Genomic DNA, 23,749 nt, shown 5'->3' on the forward strand with positions numbered 1-23,749 from the left:
AACTTAAAATCTGGTTGGACAGTGGGATGGGGCTGAAGCTAGCCAGGGAAATTTTATTTAAAAGGCTCCTCAGATAATAACTGCATTGGGTTTTTTATGACAGCAACATGGATAATGAACTGAAATCCTATTCAGAAACAAACATAAATTACCAAATTTTAACCAGAACCCAGATAAATCAATCTTTCAAATAAGCTGATTTTTTTTTTTTTTTTTATTTTTTTTTTTTTTTTTTTTTTACTGGGCCGGCACTTAAGCTTTTAGTCTTCGGGGTCAAATGACAACAAAACTGCAGTGAGTAAATATCATAAATTAGAAGCAGCCCCGTACCAGCCATGCCGGGTGGCTCCTCGTGTAGCATCACTTCCTATACCCAACTTCCCATTCTATTTGCCCAAATGTCTCAAACACACACCCTCATTTCATATTCCCCCACCCTAGGTGCAGTCCCAACATCCTGATACCTCAATTTAAGAACAAAGCCAACTCTCATTTACCAGCTAGTAACAAAACAAACAAAATAATCTGGCATAATTCACCCCTATCAAATCTGAGTTTGCCCATCCAATTGAGGTGGGGGGAGATAAAAAAAGTCTTACAATTTTTATTAATTCTCCATGGTCCCTACTAACATCAACCAGCCAAATACTAATGCTTTTTCCCCAGGCCCTTCCAGTGGCCAAAATGACTGTGAGAATTAAAAAGGAATCATTATTGCCAGTGCCATCATTTCATAAAGATCTACCTAATGAGATTTCAATGACATTTGAGGAGAAAAGTGTGAAAATCTCTTTTTTTTATGGTGCTTGTGCTAGCCAGCATAACATTATGTAAAAGCATGAAGGGCTATTAAAATCACATTTTGACAGTTTTATTTGTTAACCATTTGCTACCCTTACCTGCCCCTGTAGCAGCTCCAGGGCTGCAAGGCAAAGCATCAGCTCACTGCAACTCTCTCATGGAAAACCTGAGTGTGGAGTGAAACCAGAGAGTGGCCCTGGACACAAGGGCCCACCGATCTCTATGGAGGTTACTGTGCTACTTTCCTGGTGAAAATCCAATCCGTTCAACTTGGTATTATGAAAGGATTTCAATGGAATTTTTCTAACAATTCTATGTAATAATTATTTCATTTTATTCTCTAGCAGGTATCTATTTTTGCCTGTCCAACATCCTTCTCTACATCTTCTGATAACGGAACCTCTTTCTGCAAGGAGCCTCTTCTATATGGTTTATGTAGGGCTGATGCCTCTTGCCTCCAATTACACACCCTAGTCCTGTCACCACCACCCACATAAGGTGACCTGATTCTTAAGAGCACCCCATCCCTGTTAGTCTAAGGAGACTGAGGAGCTTTGGTACCTTAAACCAATAGTCATTTGGGGGCGGGGGGGGGGGCTGAAATCAACTGGTTGAAAAGGGAGATATCCAGTGTTTCCACTGGTAGCTTGGTCTAGCAAACCTTTTCACTGGTTTACTCAGTAAGTTCAGTGGATGTTGTGGTGCTATGCGTGCTCTTCAGTCATATATCTGCAATTCCACTTAAGGCAAAGTCATTGGCTTTGCTTCAGTTGCCTTATACATGCTTAGAGCATGATGTGACCACTATCCTCAGACAGACCCAGCAGAGGGAAGCTCTCACTAGCACCTGGGGGGCACCCACTGCCATGGGTATGAGAACAAAGGCACCATGAAAACAAACCATGGCTGATGTGGGTTTTCACAACATATTATCATGCTTCTTAATTCCACATGCCCAATGTTGAAAACGTACTAATAGAGAAAGTCACAATGAATGAAAAAAGTCAATTCTTGCTCCATTATGAACACCTAATTTTATATGTTATCTGTCAAAACAATACTATGGTAATATCTTTGGTTGACTGCTTTTTTCACATAAGAATACATTGCGAATATTTTCTCATATAATGATGTTATTTGTAAAAAATGGGAAATTTACTTTGTTTTGAGAATGATGCTTATTTTGTAAAGATTTGATTTTTGAATACTGCCAATTGCATTTCCCTGTAGGGAGATTATAACATCAAGGTAGTCGAGAGAAAGTAGTTCAATAGGACCTCACCAATGTAGATGGATGGTGGAGAACGCTGGAAGTCTATGGGAGTTAAAAGAGATTTATAAGCTATTTATTTAACATAGTCTCCTAGCTACAGACAGTCTATGGACAAGGCTCTGTAGGACCTCAGTCAAGTCAGGAAACATAGTGAGCACAGCAAATTTGCTGTCCAGGTTTGCAGGCCTCATCTCACGTTACAACCTCATTGTATTTTTAAGCTGGTGTGTCTAGCGTGCTTCTAGGGTGCTTGGGAACAGTGTGTTCTCTTAGCCAAGCATTTTAAGAACGTACGCTTTGTTTTACGTTTTTCTCAGCGTAGCAAATACTTTTTCCATAGCTCATTGACAAGTATTTGGTATCCTTTTAAATGACCAAAATTCACATTAGGGCCAAATTAAAATTTATTATCATCAGAAAGGTAGCTGGCTAGAAAGAATCTGTTCTATTGTGGAAAGTTTATGAAATCATTACATACAAGCACACGTATTTATGCTGTTCCTACAAATCTCCTTGAATTTCTATGGACAAAATGACTCCAATTTAAGTACGTGTTCTTTTTCAGATGCTCATTCAAAGTACTTAAGAGAAGTAGGGAAAGGAGTGTGATCATCATGGGATTTAACAAAGTAGGCTTGAGAAGAGTGTTTTGTCTTTTCCTTTAAATTGGCCTATTTGGTGGGCACCCTGTTTCTAAAAGACTATGGGTACTAGCATAGCAGGATGACTCAACCACCGCAAGATGACAGCAGTGGCTGCAATTATCACTATTAAAGTATATCAAAGGTGTTAACATTTCAACGGGCTTGTGGTTGTTGGCTTAGAATAATTTATATGGCTAACTTTACTACTTCAGGAGAATGACTCCTTTGTCTTCAGACAGAATTTCTCTAGTGAAGTCCCTATTTATCGAAGGTGTATTTCTTTGGCAATACATTAAGCCAGTTTTGTTCAAATCAATGCCAGGGTATCCATCCCATCTATATATGGATACAAATGATGCAATCATTAATATTACATAGAACCATACACTACCACCATAATCCAGCCAGGAGGGCTTTATTAACCTTAATCACAGATACAGAAAGGAATGTCAGATTTTTAGTAGTAACAGACTTTGATTTACATCCCATGGCATGGCATCAGGATATACGTTTTCGCACTTCTAAAATTAAGTTATTTTGATATGTAAAAGACCTTAAATTATACCAAATATAATTTTTTTCCTAATATTTCTAACATTTTCTTTCCATGATTTTCTAAGTTACTAAGAGGAAGTAAAATAGAAGTTATTTGGAATGAATTTGAGATCATTAATCACTGAACATTCAAAATAGTGGATCAACTTATAAACACCCACTTTATCTATCCATAATTCGAGGCAATCTTTTCCTTGATGTGCAATAAAATATCTGACTGTCAGCAAGTATATAACAATAGGAAGAGGAAACCTGGAAGACCTGTATAGAGTGGTGACACCTACCTGTACTCAGTCAAGACAGAGACTCTCAGCTCTGTTTACGTGGACTTCTTTTCCAAATGCAAGAATGAGAGACATGTTTAGACATAAAATTCCTTCACCACTTCTACACATAAGCCTTGCTTCCTAGGCCTTGAAATATCTTCTGGAAGCTGGATTCATAGTAAATCTAGTCACTTAATTCCTATTAGAGTAAAAGAAGATCGAGCAAATTCTCTACCTAAGTAGAGAATAAACCTAAGTAGATTTATTCCTAGTCACTCAAGGGTTATTTTAATCAGTCTTTTCAGCCTGGTTGGGGAAACCATAGATATTACGACATATGACATATATGTAAATCAAATATATGATACATATTTACTGTTTATTTTTAATTAGCCTTAAATGTATAATTAACACATATATAGTATATAGTCACATGCACTTATGCATTTTTTTCTTTGTATACTCACAGTGACCCCCTGCCCTTTCCAGCTGCCATGTGCAGTGCTCCTGCAACTAGGAGACATACCCTTCCCACCTCACTAATGTCATGCTCGGTCATATGACCCATTTTGGCCAATTAAATGTGAACAGACATAACCTGTGCTAGTTTCAGAAAAACACCTCGAGAGCCATCCCCTAACCCAATCAGCTTTCCTGCTCTTTTCCCTTTACCATGAGGCTAAGGGATGTCCCTTCAGCCTAGGTGTCGGAATGACGACACTGGGGACAGAGACACAGCAGACCAGCTGCTGACATGTAATATAAGCAATAAATACATTTGTTTTATGCCACTACAACTTGAGGGGCAATTTGTTCAAGTGGCATAATCTAGCATAAGCTAATATAACACAGCTGCCAGCTGTTCATTCTATAGATGAGGCATATGGAAGGCACTATGGACCTTTACCTCAACCTGAAACTGTTGTTGGATGTCTGTTATCGTGGTATAGAGATGAACACAGTCTCAGTAATCATTTCTGCACCGAATTCTGCTTCTCTGCCTACAGTGCATGATCTACATGAATTCCAAAAAATGTCGTAAACAATCCTCACATGCATCCACGTGTGTGAATGTGTGCTCATATACACATTTGCACCACAGAAAATCAAAAGTTCAGTTGCAAGTGAATGAGGAAACTCATCAGAAATATATTTTCCATGCCTGTATTCCCCACAGTATTTAAAAAGAAAAAAACGTTTACAATCCCCAAACCCCAGTCAATCTCAGAGAAAAAGAAAGCAGAAAATAGATGCTCTCCCAGCCAAATAGTTTCTGACCAGATTGTTTTAAGTCAAGTTTTCCATGAAGCAGAGTAGTTCTTTATTCTCCTCTTTCATTTGGTACAGATTGTTCCAATCAGGCGCTTGTGGTATTTCTCAGGGAGGCTGCATGCATACATCCCCAGCTTTTTGAAGTTGTGGAGCCACTGCCTACCACTAAATCCCAAGAGATTCTTCAAGATGGAGTCAGTTAAGCAACTGAAATGCAAGGCAGGGAACACAGAGTTGGCCAGACAATTAGAGAGAGCGTCATAATTTGCAAGCATTGGCCAAAACACCTCCATGTGGACCCACCAAGCCAGTAGAGTCTTCAGTAATCCTTCTTGGGACAAGTGCATGAGATTCTGCAGACTGTCTCTCTCTCTAATCAGTTTCTCCAGCTTCTGTAGCTGGTGAACAAGAGTCCAGGTTGCCGTCTTGATATTGGCTCTCAGAGCAGAGCTCCAACTTCCCCAAAGTTGGCCAAATGACCAGTATCAGAAGGACCTGTGGGTACTCACACTATGTCGTACAGATGATTTCTTGTGTGGGGAAGAGCAATTGCTCTGGACAAATCCCACCACCACTAGGAAGTCAGATTTCTTAGCTTTTGACAGGCACTCTTCCATCCTACAGTGCTTTAAGATTTTTCTTTTTTAAATGTTAAAAAAATGCATGTTTTTAGGGATGCAAACTCCACCTGTATCTGTTTTCAGACATTTCTGAATGTCTATGCTTGTAAGAGGTTATCTACTGTTCGATTTGCTCAACTCTTTTTTAGCTCTCGGTACTCCAATTACCCAAGAAGATTTCACGATACCAGGGAAAAACTTGCCATGTAGGCGAAAGAAGGAGCACAGATTCTGTTAGGATAAAGTCGCTCCAAGACTCCTGCAGGCCCTTTTCAATTCCTTTGCTCCTTTTGAGGTTGACATGGCAAGATAGATACAGCTTGGCCAAAGCTTCTGACTCTCTTTGCAAGGCTTTCGGCATGTAACTTCTCAGCAACTGTCATATCTGGATCAATCAAAACTAGTTTTTGCTTAATTTAATTCCAGGAAAAGATTTCCACAGCTCAAGTATAATCCTATTATCTGAGTATACACAAAAACTTGATATTATATGTATTTTCTTAAAAAATTCCTTGGCACTGGCTCAGAGTGTAAATAAAATATTTACTGGGATTTTTCAACGTGTCTTTGCCAGTTTCCTGGAACCCTTTCTACTTGTCTGCTGAACGTAGGCAACGGCATTGGCGGTGTGAATGATTTTCTAAACATGCATCACTCATTCCAGGAATAAGGATTACATTCAAGACATGAAATTGTTACTAGGCTTACAGCTATCAATTGATTCATTTTTCCCTATGCTCTTCAAGGCCAAAGATACTGCTGAGCTTAAAAGTTTACTCTCTAAGGGATGTTTATTTGCAGTTCATTAATAGATACTGACAGCATATATTCCTTATAGAAGGAAATTTAAAATGAGTTCAGGTATTTGAAATAACTTTACTTGATTTGGGATGGAAGAGATGAAGCTCTTCACAGAAGACTTAAGAAACTTAATTCCTATGCTGCAACTCCCTTTTTTCATCAGGCCCAGTGAGGCATCAATGCCTTGTATCATGCTACAATCTAAACACACGGCATACTGAGATTAAAGTTAATTGAGGCATCCCATAAACATGCCACAAATGTAATCCAAAAAGTTAAAAGAGTTACATCAACTATAAAATGTTTTAAAAGTTTAATATAATAGAAGTTTAAAATTCCAGAATATTTAAAATTGTGTAGCAGATAACTTCAAATTTTAAAGAACTCTTTGGGCCTTCATAATTATCGTCACAAAATCTTAATTGAGGATCTTCATAGTTTGATGTTTTAACAAAGTTGGAAACAGCAGAAGTGCATGCTGTGGAAAGATACATCTATTTCTAAATGGAGGTCCAGGTGGCTACCTTGTCTAATATGAATAGAATTTAATTCCCTGGCTAGCTTTGGGGAATATGACAACTTTTGCTAATAAAGTCAGTATGACGGTCTTGGCTCATCTGCCTGCCAAATACTCACTGAATTCAGGTATAAAAAAGATCATTTTCCATAAGAACAGATTTGAATAAGAGATAAAAGCGGCTTAAAATTCCTACTTAAGTGAAATCTGATTGTAAGAGTAGCAAAATCTAAACCTAAGATTTGAAAAACTTACACACACCCACTCAAATCAAGGCTAACGTACTGATAGAAGGAAAAAACGCAAACCAAATCAGCCATTTAAAAATGCTACCAATCCTTTCATGACTAAAGTACCAGCAAATGGGCTCCATTGTAAGGTTTTGGTGATGCTAGTTACACAATTCTGGCATACTGCAAGGCTGGCAAATCCGTCAAAGTCAACTCAAGGACCAGCTGAGCTAGGGATATCACTGCATTTTAGCAGCATTCATGTCAAACCATATGTTAAGCAAGAAGGCTGTCAAATGAAGGTACTATGCTTATTATTTGAAAATCAAATAAATGATTTCAATTTTCTGTTACTAAGCAAAAATATAAGCAAAAAGAAAACAAAAGTAATGGAGGAAGGGAGGAAGGAGGAAGAAAGGGGGGGACGGAGGAAGGAAGAAAGGAAAAAAGGAAGGAAAAAAGGAAGGAAGGAAGGAAGGAAGGAAGGAAGGAAAATATTGCTATAATTCTACCACCTAGAGATTGATCAATATTTTGTTGGAACATCTCTTGTTCTTTTATTATGAAGATGTGTTCATGTATCTAGGCTAAGTATACTATCTATTTTACATAATCTTTAAATAAAATTGGAATCTGCTTTTGCACTCGACAATGCATTTTGAACATCTTTTTATGTCAACAGATGTCCTTCTCAAACATTCTAGGTGGCTTGAATAACATTTCTACTGACATTACTTTAAAAAGCATCTTCTTTTATCAGTTCAGGCTTCCATAATCATGGGTTAAAAATAATAAATCTAGTTCTCTGGAGGCTTTCATTCTAAATAAAGAATTTCGCCAGAACGTGCATCCTGGTGAACGTATTTCAGGGACTACTTCTGGGTTGACATTTCTCATGTTATTTCACATTCTGGATTAAGACACATCTCATATGGTTTTGATTTATATTCTCAGCAGACTTCAAAAAGGAAATTCCAAATGGAAGTTTATTCATGTACCAGAACTATGTTTAAATGATGCTACAGGGATATCTTAAACTAACAGGAGCCAGGAAATTCAAAACTAAGGTCCTGGACCATATTCCCACCTCTTCCTTCTTGAATGTCTTAGGTATCTGCAAAGTGGAGATTTTATGTAACAGCTGTTTCACTTGTCTTTGACATTCTGCATATGTATTTAGACAATTTCAAAGATACATTTTACTTTATGTAACAACTTGGTATTTCCTGGTTGCCGAAGTTTCAAGGTTGTACTCAAAAAAAAACAAAACAAACTAGACCAAATAAAGAAAATCTCCACATCTTATTTTAATGACTAAATGAATATCTGGAGTCTATGTGACTCCCAAAATTCTTCAAGTAATCAAAAGCAAAACATGATCCAAATTTGTAAAACTAGCAAATTTACCAAAAGAGCAACTCTTTAAGACAAGACTATTTTTGTACAGGGTTCATATTATTGCTTTAAAGAGAGTTTACAATGAAGATACATTCTAATTTCATTTTGTTCTTAACCAATGGCATATCTATTTCTGGAATAAAGCTCAAGTTTCTACTCTTATTGAATACATATACTTAGTTTTACAGATTATCTTTTAAAAGAACCTGTCAATGTTTTGGAAAATACTCCTTTATTTGAGGGTATAATTGAACTAAATGGGCGCAAGAGGGGTAAATATGGCATCAGGCAGTTAGAAGTGAGTGCAAAATTCTGGATTCACCTCTCATTACCTGTGTGACCCTGGCCTGGGTAGGTTAATTCTAGCATGCCTCAGTTTCTTCATCTATAGAATGGGAATAAACGAGAGTACCTACCTACCTCAGAGGGTTACTGTAAAGATTAAATGATTGCATTTCTGTAAAGTACCTGGAGACAGTATTCGCTACTATTACTAGGGCAGAGGTGCTTATGTTACTTTCCCATATTAGAAAATAGTGGTTCTGATGGATGGTCTCTGATTCTCTTTTCTCGGCTCTCTTCCTTTGGCATTCAGAAGTGGAAGGCATTTGTCTTTACTTATTTATTCAACAGACACCTGCTGGGTGCCCCTGTTGTGAAAGACTGCTGGTAGGTGCTGCAGGTGAATGCAAGGCTGTGGGCAGTGGGTCCTACCCTGTAGGTCTTTAAGCCAAGCAGGGATAGACAAAGACCCATCCAGGCACTACTACAACCAAAGAAAGCAAAAGCCCAGCAGAACAGGACATTATCCTCTGGGTCTCAGAGCAGGAGGGGGCATTTGGGATAAGGTGACCAGGACAAGCCTTGCAGTTGAGGTGAGATTCAGAAGAAGGCAAAAGAAGGTTAGCCACACATTTCTGCCATAAACAACCCATATTCTCCCCCCAGCTGAATTTGGAGCTGAGATTCATGTAATTCACAGCCTTCTTGGAAGTAGATTCTCATGATCCTCCCTCTGTGCCTGCAGGAGGGCCCTGGGGTCACATGCCACCCATCAACCTGCCTGGAGATTCTTCCCATGACAGGTATCTAACATGCAATTCATTTTCTGCAATCCACAGAATATTTCATGATACTCTTTCTGTTACATAAAGCTGTATCTCAGGAAGCCATGCTTCACACAATGCAGTGGTCTTTAACAACAATGAGAGTCATAAATGAGATGTGTCACTTTGGATATGTGACATTTGGACACATTCAGAAATATTACACCTTAGGATAATGGCAGTAAGAGCCTTCTCCTAAGAGGCTGTTACTTTTAGGATATAAACACCAGGCTGGGGAAGACAGTCTTGCGATTATGGTTCACAATGTGCTTACCAGTTAATAAGTAAAATATTAGCAATCACATGCCTGATATGTGGGGATCTCAAGGGCAAAGATGTGTTAAAACATAACCAAACACGCCAGGACCTTGGGAAAGAAATCTGTATCAGACATGTGGGCTTCATTAAGGGAAATGCCTTCAGAAGATTATTTTTCCATGTTATGAGAAAAAATCTGAACAAGTAAGTAAATTGTGAGCAAGGGATATGGGCTTCCTGTGGACTAATGACTGTGAGAAGTTGTGGGTTAATGTGGAGTCCAAGGTCATTGATCTCAAGAGGGCGTGAATCTCCCAGGTCGGCTTCCTAAGGTCATTCTCATTATGAAAAACATGCTAGGTGTATATTCAGGGATCTGCTTTGTGAGGAGGTGACAGGGAAAGTAATTCAAATATCTTTCAAATACTTAAACACATTTACATTTAAAAACAAAGAAAGTGTTGCTCTTATGCATATAATGATTATAATTCATGTTCCATGACTGCTTGAATTATCCCTAGTGCCAAATGGAAAATGTAGAAAGCCGTCCTTGAACCTTTTGTTTCTCCAAAACAAGAAACAAGTAAATGTCAACACATAATTTTTTTAAAAATTGAGATGAAGTCTATCTTGCTCAATTTAATGCATAAACTGAGAGCTCTTTACCTGGGGCTTTTAGATATAATTGAGAGGCCTAGGAAACCTTTTGTATGCAAACATTGTTGTGTGTTTTTTGTTTTTTCTGAGGTTACATAGCTTTCATCAAATGTGTGTATTTATTCTGCCTCTAAGGTGTTCTCCTTTAGCCCAAGAAGAAGATAACACTATGCCCCTTGGAGGCCTAAAGAGTATCAGCTTTGTCCTGCTCTGTTCCCTGTGGGCTATCAATTTTTGACTTTGAAATTTGGAGACATAAATATTTTATCTCTCTGTCTTTACACACACACACACACACACACACGTATATTCATGCATATACATTCTGTAAATATGTCCTAGGTAAAACTGCAAACATCCTTAAATAAATATGTGGATTTTGTATCTTTTTAAATTTTGACATTGCAGGTACACATTACCAGATTGGAAACCAGATTGCATCTTTCCATCTCATGTTCTTAGCCTCGAGTCTTGCAAATGGCTATCATTTAGTATGTTGACTGAATGCATGAATGACTATAAGAGGAAAACATTTATAGATCTGAAGGCCAATAAACACCCAAAACATCTCTCAGATATTCAGGTTCCTCCAAACTCACAAGGATGTTGTACATATGGGAAAATGTATTGTGAAAGTCCTTGCAGACTGTAAGCCCCATATAAAAATAAGGTAACATTATTCTTCTAGTTCTGATTCTGCCTCTGAGGGACACGGCTATTCGTCAGCAGCAGTGTCTGGGTATCTCGATACTGCTGCTGTTTTCTGAAGGGTGGGGCATTTGACATTGTCCTGGCACTGACTGGGATTGTTGCTTCTGCTGGCTCCAATCTCTCCCTTTCTCTCTGGATGGAATCCTTAGGAGTTCCAAGTGCATGCAGTAATGGGAGATTTGGTCTTGGAAGAAGAGTAGTGAGAACAGATTTCCCTGTTTTCCCACAAAAGAATCGGTCTCCCTTTTTAAGATCATCTTAACCTGACTGAGGCATAGTCATATCTGAGAATAATCAATCGTAATCATAGAAAAAGAATATCCCAGGACTTTCAAATATTTTGATCACAATCTTTAGTAAGAAATAAACTTCATATAGTTGTGAACATGCATACACCCACACATGTACACACATCATACATACATAGACTGAAACAAAGTTTCACAAAACAATAGTTGCACTTCATGTATGCAAGGAGATCTGGCATTTTTCTGTTCTATGCTTTCCTATTCAGAATTACTAGTCATATCCACTGACTTCATCACCTGTCAGTTTAAAAATACTGTCTAGATAACACTCAGTTACATGAGATGCATCTGGTAAAATATATTAACGTAATAATGGAACACAGCTCTACGAGTCTGACACTTGAGGGTCTTCTTAGATTCATCCTCTCTCTTCCCCAGTCCCCCCATATTCTCATCACACAACCCCAGGACCTGCTGAATTTGACTCAAATATATTTCTTAAACTCCTACCTTCCTCCCCACCTCTGTCTCCTGGCCTTGGTTTACCAGAAGTGTCCAATCTTTTGGCTTCCCTGGACCACAATGGAACAAGAATTGTCTTGGGCCACACATAAAATACACTAACACTAATCATAGCTGACGAGCTAAAAAAAAAAAAAAAAAAAAAAAAAAAAAAATTTACAAAAGAAATCTCAAAATGTTTTAAGAAAATTTACAAATTTGTATTGGGCCGCATTCAAAGCCACCCTGGCACACAAGCGGCCTGGGGCTGTGGGCTGGATGAGCTTACACAAAGAAAATAAACAGATACTTCCAATGGATTTATTTATTTCCTCCTATATGTAGTTGGAATATAACATGCCCATACTTCTTTCAATGCAACAAAGCTTTCCTTCAAATTTGAGGAAAGTCTATGCTCCAAGAAAATGCACTGTCCTGTAGCTTCTAAACACTCTTGGCCATGCTGCCTTGTTGAAGAGGCTCAGGTATAAATTTAAAAGAGAAATCTCATTTTCAGAGAGATGATCTATTTATTTTCAACAACAGCCTCCATGCATGCCGGAAAATGTGGGGTTCAGGCAAATTCTGACTCCACTCTAGACATTTATGGTGCTTGGTTTAGACCCTCATTTTGTCTAAACCAGGACTTTTGCAACAGAACCCAATAGCTCCCCTTGCTTCAGTTCTTGCCTTCCTTGAATCTCTAATGTGAAACTATGTTCATTCTCCTTCAAACTCCTTCATGTCTCCCTGTCACCTGCAGAATAAAGTGCCAGCCCATCACCACGGCCCACAGTGCCTTCCGGCCTGGCCTCTGTGTGCTTCTGGAGCTCATGAGAAGTCATGTGAAGCTGCCTGGAGATCCCCAGTCCCAGGCTGCTGTTGCATATCCCAGACTTGGGCTTACACTGTTTCCTCTCCATCTGTCACATTCCTCTCCCTTTTTACCTCCTGACTGGCTCACATTTATCTCTATCAAGATTTAGCGAAGACATCATCTCATGTATCCCGGGTTAGCTTGGCTCTTCTCTGGACTTTCACACATTCATTATGGTCCTTAGATTATACTGAAATGTTCTTGTTACACATCTCTCTCCCCCATTAGACCACAGCTCTTCGAGGGCAGAGGTTGCTTTTTTTTTTTTTAATACTTTAAGTTCTAGGGTACATATGCACAATGTGCAGGTTTGTTACATATGTATACATGTGCCATGTTGGTGTCCTGCACCCATTTACTCGTCATTTACATTAGGTTGCCTTATTTACTCTTTGTATCACTGGTGCCGAGCAGAGTGCTGGGGGCTCAGCATGTGCTCAAGACATGCTGAATTAAGGAGAAGCTGAGAGTGACTTTCTTGCTCTGCATAAATCTCAAGGCAGAGTGGACTGTAGAATGTTGATTTATTCCCTGCAAAGGACTTGCACGTTGCTGCTGGTCAAAGATCTTTTGCAAAGGAAACTTCTGCCCCCTGAAAAAGCTCTCCTGCTCTCTTTTTTCTCTCCTGGTCTGATGTAAAGAGGCCAAAGGGCATATGCCAGGCTTTCATAGCTTTCTGTTCCACTCTATGTGAGAAGCCTGATGCTACTGTTGCTGGGGCTGTGGTTGGACTGAGTGCCAGACCCCAGCCTTAATCAATAACAAGAAATCTCATGAAGCTTGGAGGTCTTCCAAATGTGGGTTTGGAATAGTGCTGGGAAGTCAGATTTCGTGAGGGGAGTCATCTCCAATTTGGAGGAACTTGGGAGAAGGAGGGCAGTTCCGGTGATGAGCAAAGGATTAGGTCACCTTATGAGCAGGAATGAGGCCTCCTGATCCAGTCAGGACCATGCAAAATCTCCCTGAATATGCCCTGGAGGAAACCCAGTTCCCCCAGGCTACCCCATTCACACCTCCAAGGGAATCATCCAGCCAGTCCAAGATGGCATTCCTGGGGAACAGGAGATGTGGGGGTGCTTTTAATTACAGTTCAGTAATGCCTCCCTTCCCATGAAATGTAACCACATTCAGCTATGATTATTCTGGTTCTCAGGAGCAGAGGAAATATGTGTGATGTAATGGGATGAGTTTTGGGGGTCACTGAACTAGTCAGGCCTGCCTATAAGGCCTTTCTCTCTACTTTTAACTTCTCCTTCCTGAAGATGTAGCCTGTTGGACACCTCCTCCAACAAACCTTTCCTTTGATACTTATAGCCACCTCCACTCTATGACCTCTGGCCATCTTGAATTCTTACTTGTCCTGTTAGATATAACGGTGACTGGTGTCTCTTTTAGAGTTACAGCGTGAGCTCAGTGAATTTGAAAACAGCAGGGACAGGTCTGTGGTGGTTGGGGTTGCTGTGGCTGTTGTTAAGAAGGAAGATACAAACAAGTTTGTATATGGGCATGGCTGCTGCTGCTGCTGATGGTTGATGGCCATTGTTGATTTTCAGAGAAAGAAAACTAGGCAGACCTAGGTGAAAGATATAGATGTCCCTAGTGGATAAAGTAAAGGTGGGAACAGATAAGGGGAAAGAGACAGTAAGTTGGAATTTTAAAAAGTCTTTCAGAGAGGAAGGTGGCCATGGGGAGCTGGCTGAGTGTGAGTTTACTCTATGCATCCCTGAGCAAGTTTCATTGCATCTCAAAGCCTCAGTTTCTTCATTGCAAAATGTGCACATTATATATACTCTTCAGAGTCATTGTAAGGATGTGAGAAACTCCAGAACAAGGAAGAGCATTTAGTATACTGCTGCAATCCTGGTCTCTGTCACAGGCATTTGAAGTTGATGTTATGTTCACATTTGTTAAACAAAATGAATTATGTAATTTGACACAGAGCAGGCACTTAAAAATTGGAGCTATTATTATTAACCGAAATGAATACTTTTTCACAATTTCCACTGATGAACCCAAATGGCAGAAGAAAATAAACAGATACTTCCAATGGATTTATTTATTTCCTCCTATATGTAGTTGGAATATAACACGCCCATACTTCTTTCAATGCAACAAAGCTTTCCTTCAAATTTGAGGAAAATCTATGCTCCAAGAAAATGCATTGTCCTGTAGCTTCTAAACACTCTTGGCCATGCTGCCTTGTTGAAGAGGCTCAGGTATAAATTTAAAAGAGAAATCTCATTTTCAGAGAGATGATCTATTTATTTTCAACAACAGCCTCCATGCATGTCAGAAAATGTGGGGTTCAGGTATTCTGACTCCACTCTAGACATTTATGGTGAACCCAGGTATCAGCCCTTAAAGAACGGAGACACACACATACAGGCCTCCAGTGGCTGATGTTGGCTAAGCTTAAGATCACAGGATGAAGGAAGAATCTCTGCTCAGCAACATAAAGTGCTTGAAAATAAAGACTTTCTTGACTATATTTCCATAAAATAGCATGACATCTTTTGTTCTGAAGGCAATTTATGCATTTTTTAGGAGTGCTACCAACATCATGCAAAGATAACTTCAGAGACAAAACCCAAGTCTGATCACTCTCTCCTTTGCTTAGAATTCTCCATGGCTCTCAAATCTCTCCAAAGAAAAATCCAAATTTCCAAGGACACTATGAAATTCTTGATCTCAGTACGGGTCCCTGACATATACTTCTGTGTCTCAACTGCCCACATCCCTGATAGTAGTTGGCAATGGAGCTAAACAACTCCTAAAACCGACCTTCCAACCGACTTAGTTTCCTAAAACCGACCTTCCAACTCCCATCCTCTGTTCCCTATAGGCGTTTTTCCCTCTGTCTAGAATGACATTCTTCTGCTTTACGTGACTAGCCAATTCTTTTCCTTTCTGCCTCTCTGATTCCCAGCTCTAGTTCTATCTTCTCCGCCGTGTCCTTCTAGACCACCTGACCACTGCCACTGAGGCCATGCAAGGCCAAGTAAAAAGTTCACAAAGGTCTATCCTTTGTACCCCACATGCCCTTCTGATCCAGCACTTACCCTGGCGCTGGAATTTCTGGTTCACTCTGCCTTTCTGTTTCCCACCACAGACAGTGTCTTTGCATTCTCCTCGCCAGCACAGCACCAAGCACCACAAAGGGGCTTGGTTAACGTTTGCATGGAGAACTGAGGAGGGTTCCAGCATAGAGGTTCAAAGAAATCAGAGCAAGCAGCAGATGATCGTCCTCTCTCATGTTTCCGGTTGCTAACAGTGGAGAGGAACCTCACTGCTCCCCAGTGACCTGCGAGGCCTCAGCTGAGATTCCAAGCCTCCACACTTCCTCTCCTCGTTGTTTTCATTCCCATTAAAAAGGAACACCAAGGATTTGTATCACAGTCTCAAAATAAAGTCCCAGAGAAAAGGATTCTGTTTGGAACAGAAAGAACCACACACTTTCTAATGAATCAAACCCCTAAAGAAGACTAAAATGTAAGGTGGGGTATGTTCCACTCATTCACATTCTCAACAGAGTCTTTTAGTAGCGAACAGAACTCCCCTCTTATAAAGAAACAGTGCGATTTATATCATAATTCCAGTGGTTAATCTTTTGCTTGAAATTTCCAAATCTTTTCTTACATGCCCTTTAAGACCATAAATACAGTTTTAAAACATTCCACAGCTGACTAAAAGTAGCAAAGATGACGATTCCAAGAGACTCCCTTCCTTTTCCTTGGTACAAAAACGACCCTCATTGTATAATGCAGGTACTAAGGTTCGTGACCTCTTTTAAGCTTTATGGTACTTCTTTTCTCTGTGGAGTGTAGTTTTTATTTACATCCTAAAGAGTATATCATTAATTATCCACTTCATTATCTCACTTATGTCCTAACACAATAATGAAATCAGCAAATTTAGAGTATTTGAGATTAATAGTCTCAAAACAGCAAAAAAAAAAAAAAAAAAAAAAACAAAAAACCTTAAGTTTACTAAATTCTAGGTTTTTAAATTCTCTTTGGTATAATGGCTTCTATTAGCACAATCTAGACACCACCAAACTACCCATTAAATCTGCCAGAAAGTCCCGCGTTCCTAGGCATGCCAAGAAAATAGGTGGGAAGTAGTTCATAGCAACGTTCTTAAATGCTTGTGTAGGAGAGTGGAGGAGTATCACTAATGCTGATGTCATTGTCATCTCTGAAATTCCAGCCCTGATCACTCTCCCATCTGGGCTACTTTTCTAATCTGGAATTCTCTCTCCCTTCTTTCTCTCACTACCCACACACCTGACCCCCAGGGAATCATTGAGTCACTTCCTGTCCTCTAACCTTGTGGCCTAACTTCCGTTTCTGTTTAAGAGCCTTGACCTGGGGGATGTGAAGAGAATGACAGAGGGAGAGGGCTGCCCGGAAGGCAGGGAAAGAGAAGGAAGGGTCCCTCTCTATCGGGGTCAGACAAGGAGTTGCTGAGAACTGCCCATTTCCGATTTTTTGGAGATAATCATTGCTGTCATAGTCATGATCTGAGCTGTGCATTAGTTAATACTTGATTTACCTCCAGTATCTGCTTATGGACTTTCTACTACTTATTTGCAACTTCAGAAAGAGTGGAGAGTAAAAGAAATAAAAAGCAAATTCATCAATCTTACATTTATGAAAAGTCTGATTGGGCAAACCTGACACCTGTTCAAAAGGAAGGGCTTGGATGGGCGTGCATTTTACTGAGACTTCTATCTTTATTTGTCACTAACCATTCACTAATTAAATGTAGTGCATGAGTCTTAGCTTTCCAGGTCACTTTTAATAAAAGGATATTTTACTATGGTAAAAAAAAAATTAAATGAAGCATCTTTTTTTTAAAAAAATCAATCAATTAATTATTTATTTAGTTTGTTTGTTTGTGAGACAGAGTCTTGATCTGTCACCCAGGCTGGAGTGCAGTGGCATGATCTCAGCTCACTGTAACCTCCACCTCCCAGGTTCAAGTGATTCTTGTGCCTCAGCCTCTCAAGTTGCTGGGATTACAGGCATGTGCCACCACACCCGGCTAATTTTCATATTTTTTAGTAGAGATGGGGTTTCACTATGTTGGCCAGCCTGGTCTCAAACTCCTGACCTCAAGTGATCTGCCCACCTCGGCCCTCCCAAAGTGCTGGGATTATAGACATGAGCCACCGCGCCCAACCTAAACGAAGCATCTTTAAATAATGTTGTGGCAAAACCCAGCTGACTATGGGATAGACTTTTGAGTGGACTCTGATTCTAGCTTTCCTGGTTGTTGGGCCACGGGAAAGAGCACTGGCCAAAGGCAGGTGGGTGAATCTGCCATGTGACCTGCCACCAGCTCTCCTTCTCTAGCCACAGCAGATGTTCCGTGCTCAGGTGACCTAGAAGGTTCATGTGGAGGTGACGGAACTTCAGTAGACCTAGAAGTGAAGCAGTACTTCTGCCCCCAGTGTGAGTAGGAAACAAACTTTTAGTTGGTTACCATGATAAACACTTTAGGGACAGGAACTTCAGCCTTCTTTAACCCCCAATGGCCACATATGCCTGGAAAAGAGTAGGTGTATGGCCAATATTTATGGGAATAGTGAATATTGAATGAGTCATACAAAAAAAAGAAATGAACACAGAGAGTTAATTCTGAGAAAAATTTCTGATGATGATCTGCTGCTACACATACACACCCACCCACACACACATACTCAACTTCACTCTAAATATCACTTGCAAACTCTTTTGTCCTTTATGTCCATTTTTGTTTTCACGGAAACCATCCAACTTTCAATACCACACTAAGATAGTGAAACAGCTTCTTTTGAAAAGGATTCCATTTTCTCACCGAAATAACTATTTCAATTGACTGAATAGGTTTGTTTCACTGCTCGTCACTTTTAGAAAAGCAAACGCATTTAAAAAGCAGTTTGGGGTGATCTAGACTTTAATGGCAGATCCTCTGAGCAGGTACTGGCCGGGTGGGGACAATTTTCTGGCTCTGTGCTTTCTTCATACAGAATCTGTCAGATTAGCTGATGAAAATGACAAATGAAAAGACACTTTGCCTTAATAACAAAACCCACGGAATCCTTAGGATTTTGTAACTATTTTCTGGCTAACTTTGCTTTCTAGGCTTAAGCTGTGAAGTAACATTTGGTGTTTCCTTTTTAAACTAATTGTTACTGTTTATTAGGGCAGACACTTAGTGTCTGTCAGGTATAAGTCAGTGACTCTCATGCCTTGTATTTATGCTTTTCCTTTGTCATTTAGAAATGTTTTATTTCTTTTAATTGTTTAAAAGTAATATCATGAATAGCTTGATGCTTCATATAAAGCCATAAGGAAGAACTACAAAGATTTTTTTTTATTACTTTAGCATTTTTTGAGAGGTGATAGAAAGCATGTTTATAATTTGGTTGGAATCTCCAAAGCGGCTGTATCTTTTAAAACTAGTATTTAATGGCTAGATATAACCAACTTCCAGTGATAAGAAAAAAGGAAAGGAGGAAGTGAGAATGGCAGGAAGGAAGTCAGGAAAAAAGCAGGAGGGCAGGAAGAGAGAAAAGGAGGAAGGAGGGAAAGCAGGAGGAAAGGGAAGGGACTCTATGGTATGTCGTCCTTTCAAAGTTCCTAAACAAATCCAGTCCTTCTGATGGCACTTTCATAGTCCAGCAGGAGTGCTTCTGGACACTTTTAGCTGGTCATCTTGCTGCTGTATATGAACCTCCCTCCCACAAAGAGGGAACCTGTTTGTGTGCCCTTCCTGTTCTATATGGGTGCCCTTGTTGTGGGACAGGGCCTGGTTCACAGCTATTTCTCTAATCAGAAACTTCCACACCTTTCTCGAGTTCATCTAAGTACAGTTTCCTGCTTGGCTCAGTTACTCTCCCATGTACAAAATGGTCCTCTATCCCCTGCCCTCCCTGTGTTCGTCCTCGCCTGGGTGATCCCAGTTTCTAGCAGGAGTTCAGAAGTCACTGACTGAAATGTACCACCTGAAACAGCATCTTACTTTCAACTGCAGCCCACCCTAAGCCATTTTATATACTATTATAAAAATAATGATCCCAAACTTAACTCTAGATTTATGTGATTTTAAAATTTAGCTTCCTGATCCCCTTTGGGACAAAACAAGCTTCTCATTACACTAGATACCCTAAAATCACTCAGGAAGTTCACATTAATTGATGACTAAATATTTGGCTAAAGGTCTATCATGGCTAGTGAATACCAATTTGGGCTTTATTTTATCCTAAATCTGGTTTAGTTAAAAATGTTTTAAGGACAGGCTGGGTGTGATGGCTTACGCCTGTAATCCCAGCACTTTGGAAGGCCAATGAGACAGGGGTCACTGGAGTCCAGAAGTTCAAGACCAGCCTGGGCAACACAATGAAGCTCTGTCTCTACCAAAAAAAAAAAAAAAAAAAATGAAAAAAATTTAGCCCGGATGTGGCTTTAGTTACTCGGGAGGCTGAAGTGGGAGGATTATTTGAGCCTGGGAGGTAGAAGATGCAGTAAGCTATGATCCCATCACTGTACTCCAGCCAGGGTCACAGAGCAAGACCCTGTCTCAATATAAATAATAAAATATATTTTAAGGATTTACTGAGACAGTCATGAAAACAAAACCCCAAGGGTTTTTAAGCATGTCATTCTTAGCACCACCACCACGAGAGATGAAAAATAAATGATATACTATTGGAATACTGCACCCATTTCTTTTCTTTTCTTTTCTTCTTTCTTTTTTTTTTTTTTTTTTTTTTGAGACCAAATCTCACTCTATTACCCAGGCTGGAGTGCAATGGCACAATCTTGGCTCACTGCAACCTCCGCCTCCTAGGTTCAAGCAATTCTCCTGCCTCAGCCTCCTAAGTAGCTGGGATTACAGGTACACACCACCACACCTGCCTAATTTTTGTATTTTAGTAGAGATGAAGTTTCACCATGTTGGCCAAGCTGGTCTCGAACTCCTGACCTTGTGATCTGCTGGCCTTGGCCTCCCAAAGTGCTGGGATTACAGGTGTAAGCCACGGTGCCCAGCCACTACACCCGTTTATTAAAGTACTCAATATAAATTACACAGTCTTAAAAATACCAGCATTCCAAAAAACTCCAAAATATCAGCATTCAAAAACATAAAAACAAAATACCAAGTATTACAATGCCTCATTATACTTGTTTCCAAAAAGATGTTGGGATTTTGTAAACAATTCACAAGGTATGTTTATTTTAATAAGTTACGACATAAACAATTACTAAAGTAAGGTCATGTCACGGTTTTCAGCTTTTAAGTGTATTTTCTTGGGGCAGCTTTTATGATCGGCCCACTATGGATTATTAGATGGTAAGTTAACTAACTTCTGAATGCTTTTTATTTAATTTTAAAAAATTGATTTAATACTTGGTTGGTCACAGTCCCCACCTATTGTTATTACCGAAAAGTTTATTAACAATGTGGCTAGTTAGTTGTATAACCTTGGGCACAAAACTTTACCCTATCTGATTTTAATTTTCTCACCAGTAAAATGAGGGCTTTTTTAGAGTCTTGTAATGCTTTTAATGCTCTACAATCCTGTGATTTCTAAGATGAAACGTTGTGTTGAAGTCAGTGACATTAATGTCTCTTCGGAACAATGTCACAGGACTCCAGAGAAGGTCAACCACACACCAATGTCCTGGCTATGTGATTATAGACAAAAGCCACATCCATGCTAACTGAATCCAAAAAAATCCACATGAACATTGTAGGAAAGTTAAGATTGTCCTCACACTTTGTTGCTAGGAAAGCACGGTGGATGAGCTCTAATCAGAATGGTGTATAAATTTCATACCGTGGTCTCTGACACAGCTAGCTAAACATCCAAGACCACAGCCTCAGCAATGTTTTTGTCCCTGACATCAGCCTCAATGGATTATTCATTTTCAATTTTATTCTTAAATGTAACGTGGTGATTTCTCCCTGTTTTGTAATCCAATTCTAATAAAAATGAGAAGGCAGGCAGGATTCTGATACTGGGAGATAAATAAAGCTGCATTTTGCAAGGCAGTCAGTTATTGTAAGACAGTTATTACAATGGCTGGAGAAATGGCTTCAGACTGCAGCCAGCCTCAAATCAGCCGGGCAGTCTGGCCCTTGGTGCACATGGCCTTGGATGGCTTTCTCTGAAATCAGGTTACAGGGGTCTGTGAGCTGGAGTCTGTTTTTCGACAGTTCCCACAGCACTTGACCCGGTTTTAGGCACACAGCGGCATGGTAAAACTTGTTGGCAACTCATGAAATAGTTACTACTGAAAAAAAAAAAAAAAAAAAAAAAAAAATTCTAGAGCTTTTTGCATTTTGTAGTTTGGAGATAAACATTGGCTCTAATTGCAGCACTTACTAAACAGGGAATATGCAACTTAGAAGCTAAAACAGTACATCGACAATTTTCCTTCTCTTATTCCTTAATTAGTTAATCACAATCATCCACAGTTGTTATTGGAATTTGTTGAATTTGTGGAATTTGTGAGAATGTTGCAGGGTTTTAAATGCATATTCAGGAGCATTTGCCCTGATATAAGTTGTATGAGGGAAGTTTATAGGACCCATGAAAGCCATTCAATCCTTTTTCTCATTCTCATATGCATATGCCATTCAAATATTCTGCTTAAAGGTATCTGCATTGTTATTGCTGATATCAGGTGTCAGGCGTGATGCTAAATGCTTTATGTGCAACGGCTCACTTGATCCTCACAAGAGCTTTTAAGAAGGTATTACCATTCCCAGCGGGGCGCAGTGGCTCATGCCTGTAATCTCAGCACTTTGGGAGGCTAAGGTGGGCGGATCACCTGAGGTCAGGAGTTCAAGACCAGCCTGACTAAAATGGAGAAACCCCGTCTCTACTAAAACTACAAAATCAGCTGGGTGTGGTGGCGCATGCCTGTCATCCCAGCTGTTTGGGAGGCTGAGGCAGGACAATCACTTGAACCTAGGAGGCGGAGGTTGCAGTGAGCCAAGATTGTACCATTGCACTCCAGCCTGGGGGACAAGAGTGAAACTCTGTCTCAAAAAAAAAAAAAAAAAAAAAAAAAAAAAAAAAAAAAAAGGTTTTACATTTCCTATCTAAGGGGAAAAAAAAAAAAACCTATAAAAAAAAAAAAAAAAAAAAAAAAAAAAAAAAAAAAAAAAAGGTTTTACCATTCCTATCGTATGGAGGAAGAAACTAGGATCAGGGAGGTTCAATGAGGTGCCCAAGGTCACGGATGGGATGCTGTAACTCAAACCACGCCTTTTGTTCCAATTCTAGCCCTCATTCATAACTAAATGGGAATGCGGGGATGAGAACATGGCAAAGCTTTTAAAACATCTTTTTCAAAGAAGGAGGGTATAAATTATAAACAAAAATGCAACTGAAGAAAGGACAAATTCCTCACATAATTTCTTCATTTATTTATTCATACTTTAATCAGCCACTAAATACACATGTTCACCACTGCACCATGTAGTATGAGGAGTAAGAAAGGAGGTCATCTCTACAGCAGGGCTTCATGAAAATGAAAGTTGTTAATGATTACAAGGAGAAGGAAAAGTTGAACCATCAAACATCTTGACTCCTTGCAGAAGGTTCTAGGTGGGAACACTATTTCCAGTCAGAATGGTCTTTAAGAGCTTTTTAAGAGGTGAGAAACAGTAACAATGAAAACAGAACATAATGGTTTGTTGTTGGACAAGCACCCAGACAGAGTACAGCTCGAGGCTCTTTACTGTATTCTCTCTCACCCTCGTGCCACTCAGGTAGGCATTACCGTTGCCATTTTGGAGATGAGCAACTGGACGCTTAGAACACAACCAGCGACAAAACAGTCGGAAGGCGCGAACACAACCAGTGACAAAACAGTCGGAAGGCGTGAACACAACCAGCGACAGTGTCAGGATTCAAACCCAGACACAGAGAACCCCAGAGCCTCCCACCTTTCCTCAAAGCCGTGCTGCTCAGAGCTGCCTTGCTGTGGTGTTTTTGTTGGCTGTGACATGGTATTTG

At 39.7% G+C, this 23,749-nt stretch overlaps 1 protein-coding gene across 7 annotated transcripts in view; it reads right to left on the minus strand.

Annotated features, from left to right (window-relative positions):
- STARD13 (StAR related lipid transfer domain containing 13) overlaps positions 1-23,749 on the minus strand; it is a 570,036-nt gene that overhangs the window by 73,513 nt on the left and 472,774 nt on the right. Inside the window, exon 1 of one of the 7 annotated variants that reach the window (XM_017863114.1) lies at positions 15,795-15,995. The exons of the other annotated variants lie outside the window; for them this stretch is intronic. Within the exon in view, the coding sequence (XP_017718603.1) occupies positions 15,795-15,939 (145 nt within the window). The 5' untranslated portion in view covers positions 15,940-15,995. Of the gene's footprint in view, positions 1-15,794; positions 15,996-23,749 lie in introns of those variants that run through there. 7 annotated transcript variants of the gene reach the window in all.

The sequence above is a fragment of the Rhinopithecus bieti genome, unplaced genomic scaffold, assembly GCF_001698545.2.
Source record: "Rhinopithecus bieti isolate Rb0 unplaced genomic scaffold, ASM169854v2 scaffold_65226, whole genome shotgun sequence".
NCBI classification, from domain to species: Eukaryota; Metazoa; Chordata; class Mammalia; order Primates; family Cercopithecidae; genus Rhinopithecus; species Rhinopithecus bieti.